The 13890-nt window shown below is 47.6% G+C and overlaps 4 protein-coding genes across 6 annotated transcripts; 1 reads left to right on the top strand and 3 right to left on the bottom strand.

The window, feature by feature from the left end:
* Positions 1 to 5: 5 nt before the first annotated feature.
* LOC9645015 (auxin-induced protein PCNT115) lies at positions 6 to 1799 on the bottom strand. Of its 2 annotated transcripts, none has more exons than XM_002984108.2 (5): positions 1149 to 1799; positions 880 to 1089; positions 646 to 818; positions 480 to 579; positions 6 to 425 (listed from the first exon to the last, which is right to left on the bottom strand). In XM_002984108.2, the coding sequence occupies exons 1-5, from the start codon at positions 1359 to 1361 to the stop codon at positions 96 to 98; spliced, it is 1026 nt and encodes a 341-aa protein (XP_002984154.1). In that variant the 5' UTR covers positions 1362 to 1799; the 3' UTR covers positions 6 to 95. The 2 variants fall into 2 exon arrangements, with proteins under 2 accessions (XP_002984154.1, XP_024545008.1); XM_024689240.1 differs by having other exon boundaries at positions 480 to 549.
* Positions 1800 to 2001: 202 nt separating this feature from the next.
* On the bottom strand, positions 2002 to 6411 carry LOC112351382 (protein GRIP-like). 2 transcript variants are annotated; one of them, XM_024689205.1, is made up of 26 exons: positions 6047 to 6411; positions 5879 to 5970; positions 5668 to 5825; positions 5567 to 5618; positions 5422 to 5508; positions 5352 to 5372; positions 5007 to 5301; positions 4840 to 4955; positions 4643 to 4791; positions 4506 to 4599; positions 4371 to 4457; positions 4243 to 4323; positions 4069 to 4194; positions 3909 to 4017; positions 3754 to 3833; positions 3577 to 3705; positions 3424 to 3524; positions 3229 to 3362; positions 3087 to 3184; positions 2895 to 3033; positions 2800 to 2846; positions 2675 to 2746; positions 2576 to 2623; positions 2411 to 2516; positions 2298 to 2356; positions 2002 to 2242 (listed from the first exon to the last, which is right to left on the bottom strand). In XM_024689205.1, the coding sequence occupies exons 1-26, from the start codon at positions 6390 to 6392 to the stop codon at positions 2141 to 2143; spliced, it is 2928 nt and encodes a 975-aa protein (XP_024544973.1). In that variant the 5' UTR covers positions 6393 to 6411; the 3' UTR covers positions 2002 to 2140. The 2 variants fall into 2 exon arrangements, with proteins under 2 accessions (XP_024544973.1, XP_024544974.1); XM_024689206.1 differs by having other exon boundaries at positions 4371 to 4415.
* Positions 6412 to 7246: 835 nt separating this feature from the next.
* LOC9643901 (transcriptional adapter ADA2) lies at positions 7247 to 10951 on the bottom strand. The gene is made up of 19 exons (XM_024689215.1): positions 10834 to 10951; positions 10735 to 10784; positions 10501 to 10673; positions 10378 to 10443; positions 10197 to 10322; positions 10068 to 10143; positions 9936 to 10011; positions 9830 to 9885; positions 9621 to 9776; positions 9338 to 9572; positions 9068 to 9287; positions 8700 to 9020; positions 8160 to 8640; positions 7993 to 8092; positions 7847 to 7942; positions 7739 to 7791; positions 7636 to 7684; positions 7531 to 7578; positions 7247 to 7477 (listed from the first exon to the last, which is right to left on the bottom strand). The coding sequence occupies exons 1-13, from the start codon at positions 10884 to 10886 to the stop codon at positions 8425 to 8427; spliced, it is 1824 nt and encodes a 607-aa protein (XP_024544983.1). The 5' UTR covers positions 10887 to 10951; the 3' UTR covers positions 7247 to 7477; positions 7531 to 7578; positions 7636 to 7684; positions 7739 to 7791; positions 7847 to 7942; positions 7993 to 8092; positions 8160 to 8424.
* A 179-nt stretch (positions 10952 to 11130) lies between these two features.
* Positions 11131 to 12673, top strand: LOC9645012. Its single transcript, XM_024689246.1, has 2 exons — positions 11131 to 12479; positions 12537 to 12673. Exon 1 carries the CDS (start codon positions 11358 to 11360, stop codon positions 12237 to 12239), a length of 882 nt encoding a protein of 293 aa, XP_024545014.1. The 5' UTR covers positions 11131 to 11357; the 3' UTR covers positions 12240 to 12479; positions 12537 to 12673.
* The last annotated feature ends 1217 nt before the right edge of the window (positions 12674 to 13890 follow it).

Genomic DNA, 13890 nt, shown 5'->3' with positions numbered 1-13890 from the left:
CATGGTTTTGATTTAAACGTATAAGTTTTGTTTTAATATAACAGGTTTTCAGTACTGTTCTCAGAAAGGGAGAAAGAAATGTAGCTGAGCCTAATCTACTGCGGCAAAGGTGGTGACGAGAAACGCCATGTAGCTGTCTTAAAAGTGTCGCTAACTCTTTCTCCTTGGAAAGAACCGGGAGACGCCACGCTCTCAATCCCCTCTAGATCTTCCTTGGAGAGAAACACTCCAAGAGAAGCTCGATTCTCTTCAAAGTTTTGGAGCTTGGTGGTGCCTGGAATGGGAACAACGTCGTCACCTTGGTGCTGGACCCAAGCCAGAGCAAGCTGCCCCGGAGTGCACGCCTTCTTCGCAGCTATCTTGCAAAGCTTTTCGTATACGACTTTGTTGCGCTCCAGGTTCTCTCCTTGAAACTTTGGAATGGTCTGTTATATATCATATGTGATAATCATATCGAGATCATGAATGGAGATACATACCTTTCGGAAATCTCCGTCCCCAATTTCCTCCGCCACTGTTTTCCCTGAGAAAAATCCTCGTCCTAGAGGACTGTATGGAACGATTCCAATTCCTAGCTCCCTAATAATTATCCAGGCCTAAACGTGTTATACGTGATCCATGATGCACTAAGAAACTTGATCCTACCTGCAAGTTGGAACTACTTCCTCCTCAATGTCACGAGTCCATAGAGACCATTCAAGCTGGACTGCAGTGATTGGATGGATGGCGTGAGCGCGGCGGATATCTTCCGCAGATGCTTCGGAAAGTCCCAAGTATTTCACCTTTCCTTCCTCAACGAGCTCTTTCATCGCTCCAACCTGCATGAATTTTTTTTTAATTCATAAACAGAATGCTATCGATTAAAAAAAATGGAAGTACCGTGATCTCGATGGGAACACTGTGATCAACGCGGTGCTGGTAGTAGAGATCAATGTAGTCGACCTGGAGCCTCTTCAAGCTGGCCTCGCAAGCGGCACGGACGTAAGCGGGATCCCCTCGGATGGCCATACCACTCAACTTGCCGCTGTCGGGAATAGTTACTCCAAACTTTGTAGCGAGCTGCACCTTGTCCCGAATGCCTTGAATTGCCTGAAAAAATGGCCAATGCATTGGAAAGGGAAGAGCAAATCAGCTGTGGAGATACTTGCCTTTCCAACAAGAACTTCGTTGGTATGTGGCCCATAGACATCCGACGTATCCAGGAATGTGACACCAGAATCAACAGCCTTGCGGATGAGATCGATCATTTCGGCCTCGGGCTTTAGAGGGCCATAAACTTTATGGGACATTCCCATGCATCCAAGCCCCTGCTTTGAGACTTCCAAGCCCTGAGACCCCAGCTTTACCTTTGGAACTGCCATAGCCAATATCAAAGAGAAATAGAGGACAAATGTCTTGTGGGTGATGCAACCGGAGAAGACGAGCTACTTGCCATCCGCAATTGGAGGTGAATATAAAGGCCTCCATTCCACGGGCTGTTTCGTATCCGCTTCCTTTGTCCCTTCCAGGAAGTAGAGAAATTAATTTGCTACAAGGACAAATTATTATTAGTGAAGATCCAGATGTGCATTTTTGATCCACTCTCTTACGTGCGAGAGTTGGCGAGGAAAAAACGCCATGTAGCTGTTGATTCTTTCTTTCAATCTCCAGACCTTCCTTGGAGAGAGTGATCCCAAGAATATTCGAAGTTCTGGAGCCTGGGATGGGAACGATGTCGTCGCCTTGGTGCTAGACCCAAGCCAGAGCAAGCTGCCCGGAAGTGCAATTCATTCCCGCAGCTATCTTGCAGAACTTCTCGTATATGGCTTTGTCCCGCTCCATCTCTGGGAGTAAAACTGAAATCATCGTCACCAATTTCTTCCAGCACGGCGAAGTATCCTCGTCCGCAAGTTGCAAAGATTTCTTCCTCAATGTCACGGCTCCAAAGAGACCACTCGATCTGGACACCAGTGATTGGATGAATCGCGTAAACTACACGGATATCTGCAGCCGACACTTCCGAGAGTCCTAAGGATTTCACTTTTCCTTCCTCCACGAGCTAGTTTCTCGCTGGCTATACTTTTACGAACCAATAGTTCGACGTTCTATCCACAAGACGAATCGTGAAAAATATATCAAAAGCGCTCTTGCCTGGCGCTTTTCACTTGGAGCTTGAGAAGGTCAGCCTGGAGAGAAGTATTCTTGGTGTGGAAGCTGGGCTCTCGGCGGCGGCGGCGGCATACAGCGCTTGACACCGTTTGATCTGTTTGAGCTACCTGAAGTTACCAAACGAGGGAGAAGAAAACGTTGATAAGTACCTCGTCTGGACTGAATTGAAGCAGCGTTCCCACAACTGGCAGCAATGCTTCCACCTCGCCTGCAGCACCATTTAGCATTTTCTCTCCGAAAGTTGAAAAATGTGGGTACTAACCAGTCTCCAGGAGCTTCAATATCACATTCTTGAGGTAAGTCATGTCGACATTCTCACGCCTTGCAGCACGATCCATGTTCCGGAGTTCGTTTTTGAGCACAGCTTCCTGCCGAGTAGTCAGAAAACGGTTTAGTACACGCAATAGGGAGTGAAACGTCTCTTAACCTGTTGGCTGCGTAAGCGGTTCTCACGTTCCAGCTCCGACAGCTCTTCCTGAAACCACAGCCAAATTTAATAGCAGCCAAAAACCACTTTCACGCTTACTTGTAGCACTTGTATTTGGCGCTGACTTTGCTTCATCTCTTCCTCTCTCTGTGCTTGTTGTCTTGCGAGCAACTGCTACGGGCCGTAAGAAAAATAGATAACAGAATGTGAAACTTTACACGTACCAAAATTTGTTGCTCCGCAACTGCGACTACTTCTTGTTGCTTTGGTTCTGCAGTATGACGTGAAAGAACAGAAACAAAGGCTTGGGAAGAACTACCTGTTTTGACGTGGTTTTCTTGAGGTTGAGATTGAAGTTTCTTTTGCAAAGAATCGTTGTCATCCAGAAGCTTGTTTATTTCTTGATCCTTAGCTTCCATCATTTTGTTCGCCATATCGCGAAAGTTAACAAATTCATCCTTCACACATTGATAAGCTGAAGCCCAAACAGGGAGAAAGGAAAAAAATTTACCTTCAACATGTCGTATTGAGCACGAAGGGCAGCCATTTCAGTTATTATGCTGCCGTCGGCAGGCTGCTTATGTTTCGTGACAAGTTCTTCGTATTTCTCTGCAGTCAAAATCATTAAGCGTTTCCATTATCAAGCAGTATACCTTGCCAAGACAATTCCCGCTCCCTCGAATGTTTATCCCATTCCTGCCGTTCATACGATAGAATACCCTTCACAGACTCGAGCTGGGTTGCCAAATCCTTGATGCGCTGTTCAGCATCGACAACAGCTACGTTTCTGGAAGAAAATGAACAAGTAGCATCGCTAGAAAAATTAAAAAAGAACAAAGAAATACTACCTTGCAGCCAGTTGAGTCTCGTATTCAGTAACAGTTTGCTTCAAAGTATTAACAGCTCGATCCCTTTCTGCAATAGCTACTGCTGCTTGCTTTTGAGCGTCCTACAGAAAAAATTCAATTAGACGTATCAACCGCACGCATAAATACACAGACCTTTAGAGTTTCCTCCTGAGCAGCAGCAAGGTCTGCATCTTTTGCAGCCTGAAGTTCTGCTTCCTTCTTTTGAAGAAGAGCATGAGCTCGCTGCTTGTACGCAGTAAATTCTTTGCTTAGACGGGCAACCTTCAAGAACAATCGATTTTGCACTTGTATCAGAATAAAAAAGACTACCTCCTCCTTAGCCAGAGAGGTCTCTCTTTCGGCATCTGTAAGGAGCTGGCGTTGACTATCCAGTTCAATTTCCTTCTGCCCTGGCACCATAAAAAATAATCAGATTAGAACAGTTTAAAATGAAAAGAGCATCAACAGTACTGCAAGAGCTTCACTTTTTGACACTGCTAATGCGTCCTCCATTTGCTGATACGCTTGGTCTAGCTGGTGAATTCTGTTTTGCAGTTCAGAAATACTTTCCTTCCACATTTGGCGCTCCTTTTCCTGACAGAGCAAACGAATCACGATGACATCTTCCACGAACAAATGACAAACCTGATCCTTTCGCAGTTGCTCCGCCTCTCTCCTTTCAGCTTCTACAGCTGCAGATAATCTTGCTACGTTCCCAGTTAGTGTGGCTTCGACATCAGTCAGCTTAGACTCTTTTTCCACTAGTAAAGCCTACAAGATCAGGTAAGCAAACTATCAAATTACTCAACGGAATGATACCTGTAAGTTTGATATAGTTTCAGCCAGCTTATTCGTCTCCAAGGTTGCATCCGTCAACTGGCTTTGTAAGGTGTCAACTATCTGAAGGAGCTTCAGTAAGTAGCTCGACTAAAGGCATTGCAATAAACCTTCTTGTTTTTCTGGTCTATCTCCAAAAGTACAGCTCCGTGTCTCTGTTGTATTTCCTTTATGTCAGCATGCATACTTACAACACTCTGATAAATTGTTAATCAAAGAATCCACGAAACAAACAGAAGAATTACCTGTTCTTTTTCTTGAACAAGTTTTTGCAACTCTTCAAGGTTCTCATCTCTTGCAGTAAGGGCATGTTTGACATCGTCGATTTCCTCTTTAAGTCTGTCAAACCATGTTAGGAAGTTTACCATGCAAACTTGCTTACTTTGCGTTAGAGTTGCGAAGATTTTGTCTTTCTCCGTCCAATGCCCGTATTGCATCGCCCGCCTGTGCTCTGAAGCGCTCGAGGTCACCCTGCATAGTAGCATGCTTTGCAACAGCCTCCGAAAGCTGCATTGCAATCTCGTCTTTTTCCTACAAGCTCCTGCAATGTTAAGCACCTCGTCGAAAAATCGTGCCTACCTTTTGTGTCTCCTGTATGCGTTGTTTTGCTCGCTTTTGCAGCCGGTTAAACTTTAGATCCAGTTCAGCGTACTTGTCGTCACGCTCCTTCAGCTGGTTCTCGAGGCTGCCAATAGCTGAAACTGAAACCTCAGCAAAATGAAAGAAGGTTAAATCCTGAGCCATACCATGTTGATGTTCTTCCGAGATTTTCTGCATTTGCGATTGTATCGCGTTAAGCTCGGATTCAAGAAAGCTGATTCTTTCTTGATAACTTGCAACTTCTTCAGAAGAACTTGCAACCTGACCATCCGGTAAAAATCCATCAACTTCTTTTCCCGGGCTCAAAAGCTCGTTCGAGTTCTTTGATAGCGAGATTTGACCCTTGAACTTCTCCAACTCCTCTTCCAGGAGTCCAATTGTTTTCTTCTGATCTTCGATGATCTCAGCTGTTGATTTTCCGTCAGTGCTGCTCTCTAGATCCTATAAGATGTTGTTAAAGAACGTAAAACTTGAAAGAAGAAGCAAAGTACCTTACGGCTCGATGCCTCGATCTGTAAGGAACTAACGGTTGGTCATTTATACATGCAAGAAAATGCTTACCGCCTGCATTTGCTGCATAAGGTGGCCCATTGCAGCTTCCTGGCCTTCTTGCGTTGCTTTATGTGAAGCCAGCATTTCTTGCATTTCCTTCAAAGCTTAAAAACAGACATTATTTTCCATCTTTCCGAACTACTTTGAATCATACCTTGGCCTTCAAAGCGACGTCTTCACTCGCAGTCTGCAGTTCCTTGCTCATCCTAGCAAACAAAAAGCTCTAACACAATCTGGAGGAAGAAATGCATTTACCTGTCATGCTCCACAGACAGCCTTTCATTCGCAAGCTTAAGAACATCTCGTTCTTTGGATAGCGTTTCTATCTTCTCGTGCATTTCAGCAACTCGAGAGAAAGTGTCAGAAACTTGTTGAGCAGCGGAAAGAAGCTGAGCTTCCATCTTCTCGTTAGCCTAGTAGATAATGAAATTCAGTACAAAGAAGCCTTTCATCGAATCGACTATACCTTTGACAACTCTTCAATACGATGCCGACTTTCCTCTAGCTGCCCGCTCAAACTAGCCTTTCTGTTGCGCTCGTCTTCCAGCACGTCCTTCACTGGCAGCGCCCGTACACGATAAGTGCACCAAACAAACAAACAAACAATACAATACAATGCTGGCTCACAACGTACATTGACAAAGCTCGCTGCGAAGCTGATCGATCTCACCGCGAGCTACCTCGTCCTCCCGCGCTTCCCCATTGGAGACCTCATCGCTCATCCGCATTGCGGACGAATTGACCTCTACATCTGACCTGGCTGCTTCGCTGCTAGATTTCGCCGCCGGCGAGGAGGAATTGGTGCAGCTCATGGCCGCGGCAGCCTCCGCGGCCATGGCACGCTGCTCCGCGGCCTGGATCTTCGCCTGGAGCTCCGCCTGCTGCTTCTTGAGCGCCACCATTATCTTCTTCTTCAGCGACGCCATCTCCGACACCAGGCGCCCATTCTCCGCCTCGAGCGCCTCCTCGCGGGATCCCATCGCTGGAGCTGGATCCCCAAAATATTTCTCTCCAAAACCCTAATCGCCACACTATGATCGTTTGATCATCTGGAAAAATCAAAAACAACCACAACCACCATAGTGTAATTCTTTTGTATGACTTGACCACGTCCAAAAAATATAATCTTGGTCAAGTTCACGCCGTTTGGTTTGATCCGATCTTTCTTTCCGTGAGAAATCATGGATCTTTGATCTGATCCTCCGGACATTTGGGATCGATTGCGATCATCTCGATCCTCATATTTTATTTAGTTCTTAGCAAGAGACCTGCGAGAGGAGCTTGTACCGCTTGGCAATGCCACGGACATGGTTGCAAGAACGCGGCGGGAGCGATTGGATCCTCCCATTCGCAACAATCCGATTGTTTCCTTGCCTGGAAACCCCCGAATCGATCGATTGCGCAGCGGTGCCATCACTCGAGAAAGAGGGAACCTTTCGCTTGTGACCGGTCATGAAAATCCCATGATCAGCCATGAAATTCGAGCTCGTCTTCTTCCTCTCGTGCAAGCACCAGTTGCAGAGCCTTGGATTGGGATCCTTGGGATAGAGATCGCTGCAGTATCTGGAAAGCAAAACTCTCTCTCTCAAGCACCGACAACGGAAAAAGCTCTTAGAATCAACCTGTGCTGGTATCGTCTCTGGCATCCATCGCAGGGAAATAGCTCCGTGGAGAAGCCAACATCGCCACACATGGTACATTCTCTAGCGCCCGCCGAGAATTTCTTGCCGATGCCCCCCTCCATGACCCGTGGAGGGGAGGGGAGAGGTTTATAACACAAAAGTAAGAAACAGTAGAGAATATTCTCTATGAACCTATCATTAGACAAGACTTCTTCTTTGTAGCTTCGAGAAATTCTCGAAGTCTTTGAAACGATGATTTCGGCAGTGACAATCTACAAGAACAAGGCACTGTTTAATCAATGCTTCGATACAAGTCGAAACAAACGAATGGGGGTGAGAGCTCCAATTCAGCCTTTCTTTGCTTCCAGTGCAGTTTCGCGAGCGAGTTTGGCGAAACGATCCAAGTCTGCTTTCAAGATGCCTTCCACCAGGGGAGAAAGGGCCTGAAAACCAGCAGAAGATCAGGCACAAGAAAGAGAGAAATCGAGACGCCTACCGATGCAACCATTCCGATAACCTCAGGAAGCTCGTACGAGATTGTAAGCTGCGAAGGCAGACGATAGTAAGCTCACGAAACAGAATTGTGATAGTCTTTTCTTGCCTCGACTCGACAAGCTGACGGTCCCCGGGGATAAAATCGGACTGTGCCTCTAATAGCACAAGAAGCAAACCAACGTAAAGCTTAGACCTCAATTAACGCATACCGGTTTGGAAGTCCGTCTACCGAACGCCAGTGTATCTTCTGGTGGTGAATCGGCTGGAAGAACAAGAAAAAGAACACTTGTAGCTAGAGAAAAAGAGCAAGACTTTACCTGTAAATTGCGTGCTAGCCAAGAGAACTCGAATTTCTGACCCAAGGAGTCTGTGCTTAGAGTCCAGCGTGACAATTCAGGCTGATCTTCGAGTACCTAAACAAAGTTGGCACTTAGAACAAAGAAAAACACAACTTTTAGATCACCTTGACAGAAGTAATCCAAGGCATCCAGCGACTAATCCTCTCCCGGTCACTCCACATATCCCAGGCGACAGAAAGAGGAACTTCCACGTCTACCTGGGCCCTGCTCAATCGAAAAACACAAAAAATTACTTCACAGCATGACAGAACTTCGAAGAGAGCGAGCTTACGAATTGTCGATCCAAGTTGCGGCCATGAATCGACTCCCATTCGATGGAAGAAAATCCTTGAGACTCGGCCCGAATAGAGACCGCCCACCTTGGCGGAGACCAGCAAGCCCAAAACCCCCTCTACTGCTACATATCCTGGAACCCCGTCGAACAGAACCACCGAGCGCCGCAGCCTTGGCACCAAAAGCCATACCACAGCTAGCCGAAGAAGAGAGCGCCATTGCTTGCAAATCGAGGGAGGGCGCTAACCACCACGCTTTCCTCTTTATAAACTGGGAAGAATATCGTTGGACGCCTCAATCCAACCCATCTTCCATAAGAAATCAAACACACGCTCCGTCTTGGCCGCATCAACCTTGAACAGGTGGCATGCATCGTCGCGCCTCAGGCCCCCCTTTTCAACATTCTCTAGCATAAGAACCTCTTTCATCTTTAGATAATGCGCTGGTAATAGTCTTAACTGAGAGCACAGGTCTTGCTCCTGTAACAAACGAGCAGCCAGATTAGAAGCACGTCGAGTGAAGCGAAGGCGAACTTTACCGTGCTTGACAGGAGATCAATCCCCGGAAAGCCAGCCAGGTCCAGTGGACTGAAGCTCGAACTTTTCTTCGTTGTTTTAACTCCCACCGACGGAAGTTTCGATATGTTGTTGGCTCCGCTTCGATACCTTTGCATGTCACGGGTGCCTGAGGAGGACGGCTCCGCGCCGTCTCTATTTATTGCACGATTTGATCTGTTAGTCATCTTGCTGTTCAGTGCGTCTCTTCCCTTTCTGAGGTTGGCCTCGGCACTGCGCTTTCTCTTGTCCATCGCGTAATACTCTCCTTCGGCCAAAGTATGACAGCCAGCACTGCGATATTCCTGCAAAAACGTAGGGATGAAACTTCAGGTCACAAGATTTAACTCACTTGTAGTTCTTCTATACGCTGTCGAATCTTGATCTCAGCAGTAAGCCCTGCAAGAAGTGCCTCATGTTCTTCTGATGAATGATAGCGAAGAAACACCCGACTTCTTTGAATCAGTTCTTTTTCCTCCTTGGTCTTCTTCCTGTCTAATGCCTGCTGGCGCTTCACATTTAGTAGCCCTCTTTCAAGTATGAAATCCTTCCGCCGTTTTCTTTCTTCAAGCCTGCATGGTTCAGAGATGAAACACTTACGTAAACTTCTTAGAAACAATACCTTGCAAGATAAATATGCAGCATTTGCAATTTGAGCTCGCGATCAGCATCTGTATCGATGTCTTTAAACTCCATTTCTGCCAGTGGGAGCTCTGCATCGTTATCGTATTCTGGATCAAACTCCTGTCTCTTGGCATTGTAGCCGGTTGTATCCGTTGTCGCAAGACTGGGTTTAGTTTCGTCCTGTGCTGGTTTCGGCTTCTTGTTCCCCAAACTACGAGTGCTTTGACCTCCATCTAAACATCATAATAAGGAACTGAAACTGCTCGAACAGAGCGACTTACCTTCAAGCGTAGGATTTGCTCCATTTGCAGTGTCCGGTGCTTCCTTTACTTGAGACCCTGCGGACTTTTTACCAGCAGAGACCGGGTTACTTGGGAGAGACTCATTTAATTGCCCCTCGGTATCCTCCACTTCTTTCTTAGCCCCCGCTTTCAGGCCTAAATTCATGTCACCAAGTATAAGTTGTAGTTCTAGATCGAGTATGACCAACCTGATGAAACACGCGTTGGGGATCTTTCAAGAGGTTCAGTTTTAGTATCCTCGACCCTGCAAATTATACAAACTCAGAGGTGAAAAAAGTCATGAAAAAACAGCACTTGATTCTCGAAGGGGAGATAGTGGCCTCCTGCTTCACTGTTCTTGGAGTTGATCCGTCTGGATAAGGCAGCAAGTCTGCAGAGTTTCAAAGTAAGAAATCACCCCGAGCATTATAAAACCACAATACGTACTTTTCTTTCCTTCCGTATAAGCTTTGGCTAGCGCTAAGAGCTCGGCCTTCGTTTTCCCAGCAACATTAGACATGTCCTGCAAACAAAAAAATTTAGAAAAATACCAGAGGATCAGAGGAACTGGCATACCGGAAGAGGCGAGCAAACAGATTTCATGTACTCCGTCATATAGTGCTCATAACATCGTGTCTTGTTCTTTGTACCAACGTGCTCGGCAACCTCTGCCCAATTTCCCAATCCATACATTTCGATTCCCTGCCATGATACGCGTGAGTCCAGTGGTTTACAGTTCTAGTCTCCAAAGTCTTACTTCCAAAAGTAAAATCTCCTCGTCCGCGTTCCAGTCCGGGTGAATGAGAGGAAATGAGAGATTGTCCTGACAAAAGAGTCATCCGTGAGAACGACGAAGAAACGTAAGAAAAAAAACACTCACAATGACTCTGTAAGGATGATTGCTCTTGTGCGTCGAAATCTCCACACCGACAGAGAAGCATTCGATGCACAGATCAAAATCAGCACACTTGGCACATTTTATCCTGATCATCCCCGACACATCCTTGTTGCAGTAATTGCAGTGATAAGCCGCTCGCTTTGCCTCGCTCGATCCTGCATTGCGCACCAGCTCAGCTCAGCTTCACTCCTTCCACAGAAATTTGCTGTAAAGTACCTGGAGTTGGAGTTTCCAAACTCTCGGGAGCATACCGCCGCCGCTTGGATCTATGAAACAGTCCACAATCAATCCATCCACAGCGTCTGACAATCTCACCTCTGCCATCCGGCCTCGTCCTCGACCGCAGATGCCGCGCGCGATCTCCCCATACAAAAACCCTAAAATAAGAGCCCTAATTCTCTGGGCAAGTTTAAAATGCGGGGTAGGAAAGAGTAAAATGTGAAAGAGACGAGAGAGAGATTCCTCCAATCATATTGGCAAGTGATGCATGGAGATATGTTGCAAAGTGATGCTGACTGGGATTCGCGTAAACGTAATTTTACCCTCTGGGGAAGCGAAGGCCTTTGATAAAGTTACCGGCCAAAATCACTCTTTTGCTTCATCTTCTTTGTCTAGAACTAGGGCAGCCAGGCAGGGCGGACAGACGGGGCGATCGATCGAAGGCGCCGATTCACCGCGCGTCCTCGTAATCACAGGTGCCGCATTTCGATCTCTCCTCGCGCTCCTCCTCGCGATTCTTGCGATAGTTGGCCTCCTCCTTCGCAATCTTTGCCAGTGCCGCATTCTTTCTCCGAAATCCCTCATCGCTCGAGCGCGCTTCGCCCGCATGTCGCGATTCCATGGAATTCCTCCTCCGGGCGCCAGAGGATGATCGTTCCATGTCTGGGGTAAGCCAAATCCTTTCCAGGTCGAGGAAGACGAGGGATCCATCCTCGCTCATCCAGTGGTCTTCTTCTCCGCCGCCTCCTCATCCTTGCCACGCCCCATGGTCTCCGCATTGCTTCCACCGCTATGAGCGCCAGCCGCAATCTCTTCCAGGGACGCCGCCAGTTACTGTTTTGTCTCGCTCTTCGTCCCTCCCATCCAGTTTGTTTCACCACCCTTCTTCCGCCTGTACCGGAGCAAAGGCCGATTTCCCTGGAGCTGCCCAACAGCAACACGATAGGAACAACGCTCTGACTGGAACTTCCCAGCGGAACCGGAAGATCCACGCTGCCGCGGACGAAGAGAACAGTGTCGAGGTGACTATAGTCAAGGCCAACGGTAACACAGAGACGAAGAAGCTCGTAAGTGGCTCAAAGAAGGCGTTTTCTACGTCCACAAGGTATGACAAGGCGATGGGATCTTACAGGAAGCAACAAGTAGCTTGCGGTGCTGCCAACGTCGCGCCTTGCCTCAACAGATCTTTGAGCTCGCCGATCGATGCGAAGAACCCGGCAGCAAAAGCAGAGTTTGAGGACGAGAAGTGGGCTGGTCCGGCCTACTCAAAGTCCCCACCCCCAAGCTCACTGCCATTTCCAAAGTTCTCGGTTCCCGTGCGATCTCTCTCGATGGAGGTGGCCTTCAGCAACAGTGGCGGATCGCCCTCGGAAGATATCGACGTTGCGGGCAGTAACTTGGCGTCGCCATCGCCGCAAGCGCCATGCAACTGCTGGGACGCCGCATTTGCCACCAAAGACCTCAAAAGGATCCTCAATCTGGACCAGCAAGTGGCGACTTGATTTGACGCTGCCCCAGCCGCCAACGTAGTCCTCTACGGTACAGAAGGAACTTTCGGGTTTTTAGCTATAGGTCCATTGACAGGAAACTAGAGCAGCTGATCCATCCATCTACGCAAGAACTCCGCCTCTTCACGTCTCCTTAGTGACTACTCTATCAACACCAGCAGTAACAAAACTCCCAACAAGCGCATCTCATGTCGTGTGGACACAAACAGCGACTTCTCGGACTTCTCGGACGTTGTAAGTTTCTGTGATCTTTTTGCTTTTCGTAGCTGATCTTTCTCATCGCCATTCAAGGCTGTTTGCTTTCCTTTCCTTTCACTCAGGGACACGACCGCGAGCACAAGTTGTTTAGAACCTTCGACGCTCTTCGCCGCTCCTCCCACATGTACGTCTTGTATATATAAATCCAGGTATCTATGACTTTTGCGCTAGTCCTCCGTGTTGGAAGTCAGCAAGAGAGTCCGAGTCGAGTCGTCCGTGATTGTGTCAAGCCTGAGAAGCCTGAAGTTTAACCGAGGGGCTAGCCTGCCTGTTTGCTTGTTTCGCTCACCAGCAGCATGTGGAGGGATAGGTGTTTCACGCGTTTTGTGTGTCTTGGGGTGGAGTACTGTGAGTTTGTTGCGGCAGCTTTAATTATACAGCGATGTTTTTTCATCTTGCTTCGCAAAGAGGGTGATTTCTCTTTTCTTCCTTTACTCCCTGTTCTCCTGATTGCTAGCTATGTCCTGTCTAACTCTTACAGGAAATTCCCCACGCTCTTTTGGCCATCTCTCGACGACGCCAACAGAGAATCATCCGCGATGAAATACTTCGGCGCTAAGCGACACAGCCAAAATGCTCCAAACTAAACACCAGGAATCTGAAGCACTGGGATTTTAAGCAGCAGTCTGGAGGGCCGTGAACAGCAACAGCAGCAGCGATTTGGATAAATGCTCTGCCAAGCTCAACAACAGGAGAAAAGTATTTGGACATACTCGCTTGGATCCAAGCGCTCTTTCGCTCTGGAACACTTACACTACACATAGGACGAGAAAAAAGGAAAAGAAGCAAAAACACACAGACAAAACGGAGGAAGATCCACCGAAAGAATCAACAAGGTGGTGGATTTACTCTAAACGTAAGCTTTCGTTTTTCTTTTTATTTTTCGTTTTCTTCTGATCGTAAGTTCTTACATCATGCTTTTGGTCCGTGAAGGAATCGAGCGAGAAAAAACTGGCAGCTCTCACCGAGACCCTTCCGAGGTTTGAAGGTACCTACACTACAGTCTCGCTTTTCTTTCTTAGAACTCTCTGGCTTTTCTTTTCTTTTTTTGTTTCAGCGACACTCCACTCCCAGATCGAAGCACAGCGCGTCCGACACCTCCTGCACGCTAAATCCCGCAGCCTTGAGCGAACTTGACAGAAGCATCGAATCCAAAGTCTTGGTGGATCCATTTTGCCGGTGGTGGTGCTGTTCTTCCTCCTTTTTGGAGCTGCTCGTCTTGACGCTGTCCAGCACCGACTTTGGCGACGCCCCCTCCACCATCTCCAGCACCTCCTCCTCGCGCCACCCAGCGCTCCTCAGCCGCGCGGCCACATCCTCGAGCAAGCTCGCCACCAGCTGAGATCCATCGCCGTCGCCGTCGCCAGATGATTTCTTCCAGCTGCTG

This window comes from Selaginella moellendorffii, unplaced genomic scaffold (assembly GCF_000143415.4).
Source record: "Selaginella moellendorffii unplaced genomic scaffold, v1.0 SELMOscaffold_61, whole genome shotgun sequence".
NCBI classification, from domain to species: Eukaryota; Viridiplantae; Streptophyta; class Lycopodiopsida; order Selaginellales; family Selaginellaceae; genus Selaginella; species Selaginella moellendorffii.
Note: the sequence above shows the minus strand (reverse complement) of the source record. Positions and strands in the feature narration are given on the sequence as shown.